This window comes from Pseudophryne corroboree, chromosome 6 (assembly GCF_028390025.1).
Source record: "Pseudophryne corroboree isolate aPseCor3 chromosome 6, aPseCor3.hap2, whole genome shotgun sequence".
In the NCBI taxonomy this organism is placed as follows: Eukaryota; Metazoa; Chordata; class Amphibia; order Anura; family Myobatrachidae; genus Pseudophryne; species Pseudophryne corroboree.
Window position 1 is genome coordinate 172,544,219 of NC_086449.1, and position 17,282 is coordinate 172,561,500.

Sequence of the window (17,282 nt, forward strand, 5' to 3'; positions counted from 1 at the left end):
CAAAACACGGCCGCGGAACCGAATCCAAAAGCCAAAACATTTCCGGTGCACATCTCTACTTTTAATACATATTTACTCAATAGGACAGCTACCTTCCAACTTCTGCCAGCCGTGGAGAGGGACACTTGTGGGTATCCAAAATTAGGGGGTGTGGCGAGTCACACCCCCATTTTTGTCATTGTGAGGGTATGTTGAGCACTCTGAGTTGCTGGACATGCCCAAAGTCCTGCTCATCTATTTACCACTGCTCTGCTAAGCAGAGCAGCTAGTGACAGGGGCGTCTCCCAACTGTCCCCCCCACCGCAGGACACTGCAGCCCGCGGATGGGACAGTGCCTGGAAACGGGACTGTCCTGCCATAATCAGGACAGCTGGGAGCTATAGCATGTGCATGCCCTACCCGTTCACACTCAATTTAGGATGGCATATGGGGGGGGGGACATTCCGAGTTGATCGATCGCTAGCAATTTTAAGCAGCCGTGCAAACGCATAGTCGCAGCCCACGGGGGAGTATATTTTAGCTTAGCAGGAGTGCGAACGCCTGTGCAGCAGCAAACACATTTTGTGCAGAACAAGACCAGCACTGTAGTTACTTATTCTGTGTGATGATTGCTGCGACGAATGACCCGGTAATGACGTCAGATACCCACCCAGCAAACGCCCGGCCATGCCTGCGTTTTTTCAAACACTCCCAGAAAACAGACAGTTGACACCCAGAAACGCCCTCTTCCTGTCAATCTCCTTGGAATTGGCTGTGCGACTGAAAGCGTTGCTAGAACCTGTGCAAAACCACGATGCTCTTTAGACCCGTACGTCGTGCGTGCGCATTGCAGTGCATACACATGCGCAGATTAGCCCTTTTTTTTCCACTGATCGCTACGCAGCGAACAACGGCAGCTAGCGATCAACTCGGAATGACCCCCATGGTATAGTACAGTGGAAATATTTTGCAGCTACTGGTACATTACAGGCTGACTGTACCAACACAAGCATCCAAAGTGCTGCCCCCATCAAGTGGAAAAATATACGTTATGGTAAGAACTTACCGTTGATAACGTGATTTCTCTTATGTCCACAGGTATCCACAGGATAACATTGGGATATTGTCGAGCGACAGCGAAAATGGCACCAACACGGTCACGAGCTTTCTGGCCTCCCAGGATGCATTGGGGCCTCCACTATATAGTCCCGCCCACTCACGCAGTCAGATCAGTTCTTTCCACAGCGATTTTAGGCAGGAACATTAGGTAGAGACCTGTACAGGCGATAAGAACACACATGCACACCCTTCCATACAAGGAGGAAGAGGTTTTAGTGATTGTCTAGATCCTAAAATCAGATGAGTCAGGGTGGGACCCCTGTGGATACCTGTGGACATAAGAGAAATCACATTATCAACGGTAAGTTCTTACCATAACGTATATTTCTCTGGCGGGGTCCACAGGATAACATTGGGATTCCCAATGCCATTTTAGTGGTGGGGACGCTCCTGATTGCACAGGACCTTTCGCCTGAAGTCTGCGGCATGAGAGGCAAAAGTATCCAAGGCATAATGTCTGATAAATGTGTTTATGGAAGACCATGTGGCTGCCCTACATATCTGTTCTGTTGAAGCACCCTGTTGTGCTGCCCAAGAAGGACCTACCTTACGTGTAGAGTGTGCAGCGACATTAGAAGGAATAGGGAGATCTGCATGAGAATAAGCTTCATATATTACTATTCGGAGCCATCTCGCCAGCGTATGTTTACTAGCAGGCCATCCTCTTCTATGGAATCCATATAGGATGAAGAGAGAATCAGTTTTCCTGATGGCACTAGTACCATCTATATAGATTCTCAAATCTCAGCCCACGTCCAGCGACGCTTCTCCCGCAGATAGTCCCGAAACCTGAAAAGCTGGGACTACAATCTCTTCATTTAGGTGAAACTTTGATACCACCTTTGGAAGATAACTAGATCTCGTTCTGAGAACTGCTCTGTCTGGAAAAAAACTTAGGAAAGGAAACTTACATGATAATGCTCCTAAATCTGACACTCTTCTGGCTGACGCCATTGCCAGTAAAAAAAAGAACTTTAACCGTTAACCACTTAAGATCTGCTCTCTCAAGTGGTTCAAACAGAGGACCCTGGAGAAATTTAAGAACTAAATTCAGATCCCAAGGAGCTGCAGGAGGAACAAATGGAGGTTGAATATGTACTACTCCTTGGAAAAATGTACGTACATCCTGTAGGTCAGCAATCTTCTGCTGAAACCATACAGTCAACAGCCTTGCACCCCCTCAAGGAAGCAACTTTCAACCCTTTATCCAATCCTGCCTGAAGGAAATCCAAAATCCTAGCTACTTTAAAAGATCTTGGATTGTAATTTTTTCCAGTACACCAGTGAATATAGGCTTGCCATATTCTATGATACACACGAGCCGAAGAAGGCTTTCTTTGCTCTAAGCATGGTTTGGATTACTTGTTTCGAAAATCCTTTAGCCTCTAAGATAGAGGTTTCAACAGCCACGCCGTCAAAGATAGGCGATCCAGATGACCGTGACAACAAGGACTAACAGAACTGGACGTTGAGGGAGCAGTATCGGTGCTTCCACGGACATTCTCAACAGATCTGTGTACCAATGCCTTCTTGGCCAAGCTGGAGCTATTAGAATGATTGCTCCTTTTGCCTGTTTTATCTTTCTCACTACTCTGGGTAACAGATATGCCAGCTGAAACCTCCATTCTACTGACAGTGCGTCTACCAGGACCACTCCTGGGGCCCTTGTTCTTGATCCGTACCTCGGAACTTTGTTGTTTAGACGAGACGCCATAAGGTCTATCTCCGGTAAACCCCATCTGTTCACCAGTGTCTGAAACACTTCTGGGTGTAGTGCCCATTCGGTTTCCTGAATGGTGTGCAGACTGAGAAAATCTGCTTCCCAATTTAGTACACCCGGGACAAATACTGCTGACAATGCTGGGAGATGGAGTTCTGCCCATTTTAGAATGGGGGTTACTTCCTCCATCAGACTCTTGCTGTGAGTTCCTCCTTGATGATTGAGGTATGCTACTGCCGTCGCATTGTCTGAGCGGATCTGGACTGGTCTTCCTTGTAGATTGTCCTTTGCCTGAACCAGAGCCAAGTAAATGGCTCTTATTTCTAACAGATTTATCGGCAGGTGACTTTCCCTTGCGGTCCATTTTTCCTGGAACCATAGGCTTCCAAGTACCGCCCCCCCCAGCCTTGCAGGCTGGCATCTGTTGTCAGGACTTGCCACTCTTATCCAAAAGGGTCTTCCTTGTTTAAATGGTCTGTCTGTAGCCACCATGCTGGAGACCTTTTTACATTTACTGGAATCTTTATCATCTGCTTCTTTATCGTTTGATGATTTCTGTTCCATTTGGTCAAAATGAGATGCTGCAACGGTCTGGAGTGGAATTGCGCATATTCCACCATGTCGAAGGTTGATACCATCAGTCGCATTGCTGCATGGACTGACATTGTCTGGGCTTGCAACGCTTCCTGAGCCATGACCTGCACCTTGACTATCTTCTTCTCTGGTAAGAGAACTCTCTGTAGGTCTGAATCCAATATGGCCCCCAAATGAACCATCCGCTGTGACTAATTCAGGGACGACTTCTCCCAATTTATGAGCCACCCGTGTCTCTGTAAACAAACTATCGTCTGTTGGAGATGGCTCAACAGTAAATCTTGCGACTGTGCTAAGATTAACAGGTTGTCGAGGTATGGGAATATTCTTATCCCCTGCTTGCACAGACAAGCTGCCATAACCACCATGATCTTGGTAAACACCCTGGTTGCTGTAGCTAGCCCGAAAGGCAGAGCTTGGAACTTGAAATGTTCCTGGAGGATGGCAAACATGAGGTAACACTGATGTGACAGTGCTATAGGCACATGTAGGTAAGCATCCCGTACATCCAGAGATACCATGTAGTCTCCCGGTTCCATAGCCAACATTATGGAGCGTAACGTCTCCATGTGGAACTTCGGGATCCATGTGTAGTTGTTCAACATTTTTAGATTTAGAATTGGTCGATATGACCCATTTGGTTTCTGGATTAGAAATAGATTGGAGTAATACCCCTGTCCCTTTTGTGATGGAGGTACTGGGACAATCACACCTGACTGCAGTAATTTTTGGACTGCTTCTTGCAGGGCATTGGCCTTCGACTCTATACGAGACGGGCTGGTGCAAAAAAATCTTTGAGGAGGCTGCCTCCTGAATGGGAACCCATACCCCTGAGATACTACCTTCTGCACCCAGGCATCTGTTGTTGACTGTTGCCATATATGTGCAAACTGAAGGAGTCGGCCCCCAACCCTGAAATCCTCCAGGCGGAGACTCGTCTCTTCAGGCTGAGGGTTTCTGTTCAGGTTTGGAAGCTGGCTTCTTGCTAGCCCACTGCTTCCTACCCCTGGATTTAAACTGGGGTTGTTTAGGCTCCTCTTTAGCTTTTGCTTTGCCAGCGAAATGAGCGAAATTTTAAACCCTTGGACTTAGGGTTATAGGTAGCCGGAAATCTGACCTTTTTCGATTCAGCCTCTGATTCTAGGATATCCGATAAAGGTTTTCCAAATAATATATTACCCACAAAAGGCAATGCTTCCAATTCTTTCTTGGATTCCGCATCTGCCTTCCAGGTACGTAGCCAAATTGCTCGACGAGAGACTACTGTCAAGGCTGAAGCTTTAGAAGCAACTGTACCTACATCAATTGCTGCTTCTTCCAAATACTGGGCAGATTGTCTTAAACGGCAAAAAATGATCCTCTTGCTCCCCAGTAGAAGGGATGCTGGTCTCTAGTTCCTCTATCCATTCGCCCATAGCCTTTGCTACCCAGGTCGAAGCCATAGCAGGTCTTACCACTGCTCCTACTAGAGATAAAATATTTTTCAATAGGCTCTCTACCCTTCTGTCTGTGACATCATTCAATGAGGTAGATGACAGTGGTAAAGCAGATTTATGCACGAGTCGCAGAACATGTGCATCTACTTTTGGAGGAACTTCTCTCTTCGAACAATCCCCAGCAGGAAATGGATAATAAGAATCCCATCTCTTAGGAATCTTATACTTTTTACTGGGTGCAGCCCAAGACTCATCCATCATTTCCGTCAACTCATCTGACACTGGGAATTCAGCTTTCACTGATTTTGTTTGTTTAAATACAGGTGCTTTTGCTTTTTACGCTGTTTTGGCTGGCTCTTCCAAAGAAAGCACAGCCTTCACGGCATTAATAAGTTCAGCTACATCTTCTGAACTAAAGCTCTGCGACTGATCATCATACGGAGTTGATTCTATTGTTTCCTCATCATTATCCGATGTATCATCTTGTGTAGTCTGCCACACAGACGTATCTGTCTTAGTCTTACCTGCCCCTTGGTTGCTTGTAGAGGCTACTGGAACCAAACCATAGGAGGGGAGCTGCATGTATGAATTCATAGTGTAACCTAACCCTGGAGGTGGTGCTACCTGAGCTAACCTGTCCGTTACTGAAGACAGAGTCTTTGCGAACATATTCCATGGTGGCTCTGTTGGTGGTTAAATCAACTCCTGTTTTTTACTTCCCCGAAAAGCGAAACAGTTTGCACACAAACCCTCATAAGTGACCAATTGATTCATATCAATTATTACCCCTGACTTACAAGATAAGCATGTTAGGGCTATAGAAGTGCTTGATAAATTCTCCTCATCACTTTTGCCGCTCACAGACATGGTATCAACCTGTTATCGACTACACAATTTGTGACTGAAGAACACCCTATACGTCAGTATATAGAGGTGAGATCAATCTGACCACAGTGCACCTGATTTGAGGGTCAGAACAGGACTGACATTACACAGAAAAGTCAGCACACATACTAGCAGTCAGTCACATGTTAAAGCATTAGACATTGTCATATGAGAATACAACCTCCATAATAACTTATACATAAGGAGGAAAATTGTACTTCTGTTTTAACTGGTTCTATTTTCAACATAACATGCAGAAAACACAGTAATATACAGGTCTCATATGCAATAGGTACGAAAAATTAACAATGCATACTAAAAAGTAGAGAGAATTTCTAGTACTGTATACCCTGCCTCCAGAGAGCGGGATACAGGGAGACTCACCACACTTCCATATCCAAGCAAATACGCTCGTAAGACGCTGAGTGGATTCAGACGCTACTGATGTACACTACCGCTCTTGATAACTGATAACGGACACGGACGCTCACCAACGGACACGGACGCTGAGCGACTTCTACGTGTATGCAGACGCTAAGGCCTGCGACTCGGTCTGGCGGGTTTTATCTCCAGTGTACACAACCGCAGCGTCTACGCTGCGACCGAGTACCCTCGTGGTAGCGTCTGAGCCGGAAGTGAGGTCATTCAGTTCATGAAACGAGAGACACGCGGGAACTGGCCATGAACTCGGAGGAGGGATGGCCAAGAGAGCGTCTGAATCCCCCCGTTGACTTAAACTCCCAGGATCGCGGCCTCTACCTAGTCCAGAGCGTAGCGCTGTCACACTCGAGATGTTCGGCGCATCAACACACTGTTTGTAGTCTCCACCAAATCAGTGTAGCTGTGTCCTGACCCCTCTAGTAAGAGGAAGTCCATAGACTCACCGTCTCCCCATGCTCCGGGCCACAGCCTGGTTACGTCTGCTGGACCTGCTAGAACATCCGACACAGACGCCCGTCGAGACAGCACGGATACCCGAAGGTAAGCGTTGTTGCGACCCGGTGGGGAGTTGTTGGAGCGACTCTTTCTAATATGCATTTAAGCCGCTGTTAAGAGAAGTCGCTCTAAAAAACATTATAGTAAGTCTATAAAAATAAAGTAATGAAAACTCCATGCGGCTTCCTGCCGCACCAAGCAAAAAACTGATCTGACTGAGTCAGTGGGCGGGACTATATAGTGGAGGCCCCAATGCATCCTGGGAGGCCAGAAAGCTTGTGACCGTGTTTGTGCCATTTTCGCTGTCGCTCGACAATATCCCAATGTTATCCTGTGGATAATCCTGTGGACCCAGCCAGAGAAATATGCAAGATGGCGGTATCTTTAGGTCTGTATTAGCCATGTTTTCATTTGGATACCACCATGTATTTATAGATTAATACTATCAAAGTAGTGTTGCAGCTTCCCATATACAGTATTTGATAAATGAAGCTGTGCAGAAACAAATCCGTTTTCCATGCTTCACCAGACAGTACCCTGACCACCCCCTTATGTTTGGCGTAGCTGAAGACTGACATTAATGCTGCTAACATGCACTTTGTTACAAATATTTTACAATATATTATATACACTTAGGAGTCAATTCAATTAGCCGCGAGAGGACAAATTACAGTTGCAACGGCATGGTAGCACCAGCTTACTCCCTTAAACACAATCTCACCCTGGAGGGCTGCAAACAGTGAGACCAGAGTTACTAAAAGTACCACACTTACAATGACTCACAGGAGCAAGTTAATTGAATTGATATCTAACTCCTGGCTTAGCCATTTTCTTAATATGTGTATTCAGTCCTACTTACGATCTGTTATATTATAGGATATGAGTAAACAAACTGGAATCATCTACAGCTTGTTCTATAGGGTAAGGCATTGGGTAGATATGCCGGCGGTCAGAAGAGCGACTGTGGCATCCAGACGCCTAGAATCTTGACATGTGCTAGGTAAGTTACTTACCTGTAACCAATAGCCCCATAACCCACCTTTCCACAGCCTAAACCTAACAACCCCCTAGGCCAGTGATGGCTAACCTTGACACTCCAGCTGTTGTTGAACTATACATCCCAGCATGCCCTGCTACAGTTTTGCTATTTGGGCTTGCTAAAACTGATGCAGGGCATGCCAGGATGTGTAGTTCAACAACAGCAAGGTTAGGCATCACTGCCCTAGGCTGTCCTGAACACAGCCCCAGTAAACACTTAGTCAGGATTCCGGCACCAGGATTGTGATCTCTGTCAGGATGGCAGCACTGGCATGCCGAATAGTGCCGGTATTTTGACTGACGGGATACCGACTGGATCACACTGTAAGATGCTTATTTTACCTGCAACCCAGACTGGAGAGTGCTAACCAGGGTGCTGTGAAAGAACAGGAGCCATCCCATGCGTACCATTGCAGACTAGTTCCAAATGGTCACTAATATGCTGGTTTCAACAAGAACACTTCGTAGGGAGGCACATACACTTGGATATTATGGGCAAGCAGCCGCTCATAAACCTCTAATCGCAAAGAAAATACAATCCAGTGCTCATGATGGTGTAAAGAGCGCAGTAAAGCAATGGCGGCGAGTCTTATGGATTGACGAAACACGACTTACAATTTTCAGAGCAGGTGGATGTGTTTGGCGATTGCCAGGAAAACATCTGAAGCCAGAGCGTATAATACCTACAGTAAAGCATGGAGGTGATGATATGTAGTGCTGTGGGGCTGGTTTGGCATGCGTCCACCAGTTGTAATGTCTGGTCACATTAACTGAGAAGTACAGAGATGTTCTCGATAACTTCGTTCCCTACACTGTGGCAGTTCTACGGAAACAATGAATGTTTTTATCAAGATTAATAGCACCTGTCATGTTTCCAGTGCAAAGATGGACTGGTATACAGAAAATTTGGTAACCCATATGGACTGGCCAGCTCACAGTCCAGATATTAATCCCACTGAACCTCTGGGACAAATTGGTCAACTTGTGAGTTCTAGGCAGACCTGACCTTCAGTGTCAGTTGGTCATTGTTCTTAAGGAGGAATGGCCAAACATACCACCTTCTGTTGTCCAGGAATTTGTGGACATTTTGCCAAGAAGGGTGTCTACAGTAATCACTGCATGTGGTGGACCTACAAAGTATAGACATCAATAAAATCTTGTTGATCTATCTGCTGTCAGTGTCCAATCACTTTTGTCCACATTGTGTAGTTTACAACAAACAGAAATAAAGTACCACTTTTAAGACATGAAATTGAAATAGGACACCAAGAGTGGGAATTGGAATTTTAATTCATGTTAATATCACCTACATCTGTCACACTGTGGTATACACACTGAAGAGCAGGCGCATTTGTATCACAAATTATTATTCCAACTGGATCTGTAACAAATTCCCAAAATACTCGCTCCCAGCATTTCTGAATCAACTGCAGAATTGGTTCAACATGCTCCATTCACAATTACACTCAAATCATAAGTTAAAAATGCAATGAGCAGATGAGTTTTTAAAATAAACCCAATAGCCCAGAATAAGTGAGCAGCTGTGTTTTAATCTGGTGTTCTGTAGGACTCAGATGAGTCCAGCCTTGCTTGCCTCCATTTATCAACTTCTTTTTACAAATCCTCCTGCCCAGTCACTTACATCAAACTCTCAGCAGAGGCACATCTAATCATGGTGGTATTTAGCATAGAACATGTGATCCCAGATGTCCGCCAACAGCTGCCATTGTTATAGGAAATTGCCAATCTGGTAAAATAATTTCCTTGCCTTGAGGTTCAAAGGTAACAGAGAACCTATGCAAGCATTACTACCTAAAAGTCCTCCACGGACCATAATGCTTCACTAACCAGAGAAGTGACCGTGGTCGTGGGCTGCATTATTTTATCTAGAATCCCTATCAGCACTGGATTCCTTGAAGCGTCAAACCCTGCCTTTTAACATCCTAGATGCCAAACAGCATTACCTTTGGCTTAGCATGCACCTGTAACAGTTACTAGTAACAGCCACCTGTAACAGCACATGAGTTTGCATTTAATGGATGAGTAACGAGGCCCCCGGGCAGCCACAGATCTGCCGCTCTGCCTGTAATGAGAGCATAAAACCTGGCCTGGGAAGCCTGTGGATTATCTAAAATAAATACAAATATTGCATTTCTTCGGCCTGTTCAGGGAGTGGGTTTGGAATGTAAAGACAGTTCTTTGAATGAGTAGGTGTTAAAGGACTAAGGCTTGTAGTAGTTGTTCTTCTGGTTTCAGCATTCTCTTCGCAGCGATAACGGTGTTCTTCATCAGCATAGCGACTGTCATAGGACCCACACCTCCAGGGACCGGCGTTATGTAACTCGCCTTCTTTCTCACTTCTAGGGAAGAGAATATGGATTATATTATAACCACCACCCACATCTTCATATCCACCCCACAAACACATATTTGTTGCCTAGTCCAGTACCATGCCCCAGAGAGGATCTCTTTGTAGTATGTGTATAAAAAGAAAAATATTGGGCAGATGTATTAACCCTGGAGAAGTGATAAAGCAGTGATAATTGCAAGGTGATAATGCACCAGCCAATCAGCTCCAATGTATAAATTTACATACTGGAGCTGATTGGCTGGTGCGTTATCACCTTGCACTTACCAGTGCTTTATCACTTCTTCAGGCTCAATACATCTGCACCAATGTCCGTAATCCTCACTCACCATCAAAGTCCACATCCCCAACAAGCTTAGGCTTTCCAGTGATTGGGTCCTGTACGCGATTTATTCCGACATCAATGACAGCAGCACCTTCCTTGATCATGTCCGCGGTGATGAGATTTGGAATTCCTATGCGGAAAGAGACCGTTATTACATTTGTAAGAGTCAGAATGCAGGTACACTGGGTAACCAATAATTGGCATGACAACAAATAGGGAAATTATACCAGTTTTAAATGTAGGTGATGTCACACTGTAATAAGGAAACCCACAGGAGCTGGTCATAGATGTCAAACCTAGTTGTGTCGTAATTTACCTGCAGCCGCAACGACAATGTCAGCAATTCTAGTGTGCATCTTCAGCTGTTCCTTAGGAGTGTACCGGTGTGATATTGTAACAGTGGCATCACCTGCAAAGTAACACACGCTTATACTGTATTCTGTACAGAAAACAGACTTCAACATTAGACTACGCCATTTTATATCTACATTTAAAAGTTTTTACATTTGTAATACTACAGAAAAGCTGTGCCAGAGAACACATGAAATGCACTCACCTCCGGGGCGCTCATGTTTACCATCTGTATGAAGAAGCATTGCAATGGGCATTCCCACATTTTTGGACCTTCCAGCTACCACTACATTTTTTCCTAGAGTGGGGATTCCTGTGTAAATGGAAAAATACAGGTCACCCAGATGTCTCTACAGCACAACTCGTGCAGATACCTTATTTCACACTCATGAAACCCAAAGTGAAACACACCATAAAAATATTGAAGTGTAGACCTTCCATTCATATTCTTGTTTATGAGCTGGGTGCTTGGCCAGAGCATGTACTGGCTGCACAATATTTAAGACATTACACCCGTGTTCCTTTAAGGGGTGTTGTGGTGGTCTTACCTGTTCTTTTGATAATCTCCCACACCCCCCAGGGAGTGGCAGGCAACATGGAGTACTGGTCTAGACACATTCTGCCCACATTCACTACATGGAAACCATCTACGTCTTTATCTGGGATTACCGCGTTGCACACTTCCCTTTCATCAAGATGCTCTAGAAAAAAAGAATAAAATGAAAATCAACACTGATTCCAGAATACCTTAAAGTGAACACAGCAGACACAAGTATCCCATCCCAGCAATACATCTGTAAAAGCTGCACTACTCCAGGAATGCCCCAGGGGTCAGGTTAAGGGAGGGACTTAATCATACCCATCAATACAGCATGCTACACCTTCACCTTATACAGTACACAGTAATCTGTAACCATATTCATACTCTATGCTTACGTCACCAGTTCTCAGGTATTACGTAATGTTTTGGCAGTAATGTACTGTGGGTAATATATCCACATATTGCATAATCATGTTCATATAATCATAGCCATAGTATGTGCAGTAACTAAACATATACAGTTGCTTTGAGACAGTCAATTAAAATAGAACTAAACAGTGCAGCATGCTACAGTTATGTAAGGTGACCCGTCTCCTCACCGCACCCTGATTTGGTACTAGCCTGTTAATATTCTATACAGCCAGTTACACGCTGCTCACTGTTCTGCATTCCATGTCACTGAATCCATAAATAGCATTTCTTAGCTATTTTCATATCAATTTACACAGCAAACTATGGGGTATATTTAATTATAGTCGGAACTGCCGTCTTGTCGGAAAGGCGGCAGTTTCCGACTTTTTTAGGTTGAATCGAGATTCAACCTGTTTAATGGGACTGCCGGTTTTCTGACAGGTTGGCAATTCCGGCTTGTCGTATTCACAACCAAATCAGACAGGTTTTAGCCCCGTTACCGACAATGTCAATCCGACTTTAAAAAAAGTCGGATTGACATTGTTGAGAACGGTCCAAAACCGGTCTGATTCGGCTGCTAATTGAATACTGCATTGTCGGATACTTTCCGTCGGAAAGGATCAGACGTTCATTGAACAGACCTCCATATAGTTTGTCATAACCTTACATGAATTGTGGAAAGTTAGTTTGCAAACAAGGTTATAACAGACCAGAGTAAAGGCACAATTATGCGGTAAGGAAATATGGCGAGGATTTATTAAAGCGTGAAGAAAGTGTAAGATCAAGAACCAATCTTATAACTGTCATTTTTCAAAATGAAAAGAGCTGAAAGGTCATTTGAACCTGAGTACCAAGTAACACCTCCTGACCAATTACAGCACAGCCAGCCATTTTGTGTGGGAAAGCAAATCTAATGAACACAGAACATCCATACTATATAAATATTAGTATATCTTCACAAGTCACAGTTGCATTCTCTTAAGTATAGGTAGCCTACAAAATGGCTGTAACCAATGCCCTTAAACATCTGGTAGCTGACAATTTCCTATAAGCAAATACTGGAAAGCCAGCCAGTGCCTAAGTACACACTACTGTAGTATAAGTTAAACTTACCTGGGAGAGGAAGCTGCACCAACAAGCCGTCCACATGGCAGTCATCATTGAGCTTGCCAATCAGATCCAGTAGCTCATCCTGAGTGATGGATGAGGGTTTCAGAATGGTTTCACTGCTGATTCCTAAAGACAGAGCAGGACTTACTAAACAGCTGAAAGACAAATCCATGTAGCAATCTCCTGCAAATATACCCGTGATCACGGTCACCAATGACCGTTTACGCAGTGGAACTCCAATTTGGCTGGAAGTATATTGCCTGGAGATGAGCAATTCTGAGGTTTTAACGTATTAACATGTTATCCGCCAGCTTAGTCAGATACTGGATTGATTTCTCCTTTCAAGTTGTACCTGCCTCCAATGCTTTGTGTAGGCAAAACATTTTTCAAGACTCTGACGGAGGTAATTGATAAGTCTCTGCATGCTTACACGCAACATGCTGGCCCTCTGAAAGACAAGGCTGGCAGGGACAACAAGTCATCCAGTGTCTGCCCTCCTGTAATATTTTTAGGCCATAGGTATACAGCACATACTGTCAGTGGGAGGGAGCAGTGTTTGACACAGAAGATATGATGTGTCCCACTGGGCCTCACGGAAACCAGACCAGTCATCTTTTGAGATGAGGCATAACATTTTATAAATGCAGTTTTTCACACGTATCTTAACACTGTGCAAGTCTCCAAATATAGGCATTCAAATTAAGTACCAAAAAAATATATCATGCAATTTAAGTATTCCTTTTTTTCAGCTCTGTCTTATACCCCTTTTCGACCTGAGTACCGGGTCCGATCCAGGATGTTTAACCTGGCTACCACCCGTGTCAGCCCTGCCATTTCCACTGCACTTCGACTCGGATTATTCCCGGGTCGTATCTGTTTCCACTTAACCCGGGTAAGCTCTGTAAAAGCTATTGATGTCACTTGTTACTCGGGTCTGAAAACACGGGTAATGACCGTTTCCACTGCACAATTACCGGGTCATTACCGTGTTACCATGTTCAACCCAGGTAGCTACCCAGATAGGATTCCAGGGTCACTCGACCCATGTTGAGCCGTTTCCACTTACTAAAAACCTGTGTTGATGCGCGCCCCCGTGCAAAAATACGGGTACATTTAGCTAGTGGAAAAGGGGTATTACTGTTAATGTAGCGTACAGATTAACAAGTGATAAACAGTGCAAATTGTGACACTAATACTTGGCTAAATATAATGAAGCCTACACTTATAACAGCTGTTTCCAATGCCTTTGGCCAACAAACTGTAGATTCAGAGGGACAGCAATTTATATTAAGTGGTTACATATATTTCTACTTTTTTATTTTATTAATTTAAGGCAAGTTAAGTTTTAGGTTTACTAAGCTAAAACTATTTGATCCAGGATTCATAAACTGCATGTAGCATGCATGAGATTTAGACGGAAAATGTGGGCCTCTTGCTTTGATGCCAATGAATGGACTGACTTCCCAGTGAGGCATACATACCCACATCCGCAGCGGCCCTGGTCTTGTTCAGTACATATGAATGGCTGGCAGGATCGTCACCAACCAAGACCACGCTGAGATGAGGCCTCTTGTTGCCAGCTGCCACCCACTGCTCCACATCGTGCCGGGCCTCCTGACGGATTTGTCTAGCCAGCTTCCTCCCAGATATGATGACTGCTTCATTTCTTAAATAAAACAAAAGACAACTGGTCACCCAGACATGTAATTATACCAAGGTCATGAGACTAATGGGCCCTACACACATAGCGACCCGCCGCCGAGCTGCCCGATGGCTGATACGGCAGACGGGCGACCTGGCGGCGAGGCGAGTGAAGTTTCTTCATTCCCCCCCATCACCCGGCTCCTAGCACTGCATGCTAATATGGACGAGATTGTCCATATTGGCCTGCATGTTTCAACGAGCCGGCACCAGCGATGACCGAGTGCAGGGCGGTGCATCGTTCATTGCTGGTCCCTACACTCTGAACGATATGAACGGTATCTCATTCATATCTTTCACTGGTATCGACCAGTGTGTAGGGCCCATAAAGGCTTTGCCATGTACGAGGTTTCCTTATTATTGAAGATCACGGAAGACCAAAGAATTGTGTGTTTATGGCTAAACAGAGCTCTAGAATAAATAAATAAAAGTTTGATTGTATGACCATGTTACACAAATGCATTACTACACTGAATGTGGGAGCTCACATTCTATAGCTATCACAACTTTAACTGCAACTAATACTACAGATATGTCCTCATACAGCTTTACTGCAGCCATAACAAAAAGCCTCTTCTTGGCAAGACAGGTCCCACAAAACTGCTAGTGTAACTTAGATGAAAAGCAATGTGGCTAGGACGCACCAAAGACTGTTTATTAATTTGATACGCAACACTTAGTGTGTAGCCAATTAGCCCCAAATATGCAAAACCAAACCCCCAATAAATGCCGACTACTGGGGCTAGTTGGATGGCCCCCCCGGCAAATCTGTTATACACTGTAAATTACAGTAGATAACTGTTCATTCTATAACCCTGCACCTGACCTCTTTCCTGCATGGGGAGTCACAGTCTGCTCTGTATCTCAGCACTGAGATACAGATCAGAGTGCGCTAGAAGCACTTTAGCAGAGCGCAACAACCCAGACAGGAAAGAGGCACTGCACGGATTGTGTCACATGCAGGGTGCTAGAATTAACAATAAACACCTGTATATCTGTGTGCGACCGAGTCTTTGAATCTGCATATGAACTGCTATGACGCAGCAGCCATTGCTTTTTTCCATACAAAGTTCTTTGGACTTCATATACAGACTCCGTCGCACCCACATTGCATTTGCATCTAAAACGCATTTTCAGCAAAAGAGACAAAACACTTGCGGCGTTGCTTGGGACCTGTCAGCTCACTTGTAACAGGTATCTCCAGCTGAATGGTGTATTGAGGCTTAATGTAGGACGCATCTGTACATATGTATATTAGTGTTATCACTACTTGGTATCTTAGAATATAGATAAGACATACTAAAGGGGGGGAAACACAGGGAGATTTCTCTCGGAGATGTGTGCTGAGCGATCTATCACAGAACACTCAGCGCGATGTGTGCTGAGCAAGGGGGGGACGCTCACATCACCCAGCAGTGAAGTGAGCAATCTAACAAGATTTGGCATGTATAATAAATCTAGAGCCGGCGATAGCAACGCATGGGACCGCGCATCACTGTCGCCAGTACCCTACACACGGAGCAATGTGTGCTTAATTTCTTAGCAATCTCCTCAATTGCTTAGAAATTAAGTCAAAATCGCTACGTGGGTACCCCCCTTTAGTCTGGAAAACAATTGTGAAAGATAAAGTAAAACGAAGATGATGCTTGGAACACCACTATAAAATTATTTACTCACAACATAAAAAAACAACTGACTTTCATTTGTAACAATAACCAATGCAGAAACCTGCAACTGGACCAAGCTTACAAGCCATAGCGTAGGGATATGAGCTTGTGATTGGCCTCTTCACACCTGCCCTCCAGTTTCCAGAGAAGTCGGATGAGCCCAGAAAAAGAATGGTTGTATACATGTATATCAGACCTCTGTGTTCCCACCTGAGCGACTGGCATGATGGTAAGACATTAAATAGGAGGCATTGCAGTACTAAAGTCCTACATTTAGTATAAATGATAGCATAGAAAAAAAAAAGGATTTTAAAGTGCCATTTATAGCAAACATTTGCCATTAAGTTTGAGTTATCAAATGTCATTTCATATTACATGTTTCCCCCACACCAGCCCATTCTAGGAATCGGCCTTTACAACCAGACTAATTTTAGGAGTAGATAATGTTACTGCTGTTTGGGATATTGATCCTGACCAAGGCAGCGTGCGCTCGCTAGTAATTTTCCTGATGGAATGCAGTATCTGCCACACCAGCGCACTAATTTTATTGTATCAAGTGATTTATCTGCAATATACAATAAGAGGGACATTAAGACTCATGTTTGCGTTGCATAGAAAAAACCTACTAGAACAAGGTGACTCACTTGTATTAGTCTCAATATAGAAATAAGGCTCTGTGTAAATACTGCAATGCAACAACCAGCCAGCTCAAGCATCTCCAAGCTCAACAGTTTGTATAAACACTGAATCAGTACCAACTGGCTGCGTACTCAGAGGGCCACACATACATTCCATAGAGGAGGGTAGCTCGGGGTGTAACTAACCCAAGCCTTCCTAGACTAGGCCTCTATTCCTATTTAACCAGAATTAGCGATGGCACTATAGCAAGCCTGCCAGGTACACAAAACAGTACATCAACAGTGTCAGCGAGACAGCCACGTTCCACATGCCAATCATACCGTATAAAGCAGATAGGTGCACAACTAGCTGGGTCTAGGATGCTACTAAATATAATCTCACTATTATGAGTCTCAAACTAAATAGGTTGACAATAAAAGCATTTCAAATACCAGTTGAATACCTCATCTTAAACACAAGATA

General features: G+C 44.3%; 1 protein-coding gene across 1 annotated transcript in view; it reads right to left on the bottom strand.

Moving 5' to 3' along the window:
- Positions 1 to 8,979: 8,979 nt before the first annotated feature.
- The window catches only part of MTHFD2 (methylenetetrahydrofolate dehydrogenase (NADP+ dependent) 2, methenyltetrahydrofolate cyclohydrolase), a 30,254-nt gene continuing 21,951 nt past the window's right edge, over positions 8,980 to 17,282 (bottom strand). The window contains exons 2-8 of the mRNA XM_063932113.1: positions 14,295 to 14,479; positions 12,817 to 12,939; positions 11,300 to 11,452; positions 10,957 to 11,064; positions 10,717 to 10,809; positions 10,405 to 10,530; positions 8,980 to 10,067 (exon numbers count right to left, since the gene is read on the bottom strand). Coding sequence (XP_063788183.1) covers positions 9,922 to 10,067; positions 10,405 to 10,530; positions 10,717 to 10,809; positions 10,957 to 11,064; positions 11,300 to 11,452; positions 12,817 to 12,939; positions 14,295 to 14,479 — 934 coding nt within the window. The 3' untranslated portion in view covers positions 8,980 to 9,921. The remainder of the gene's footprint in view (positions 10,068 to 10,404; positions 10,531 to 10,716; positions 10,810 to 10,956; positions 11,065 to 11,299; positions 11,453 to 12,816; positions 12,940 to 14,294; positions 14,480 to 17,282) is intronic.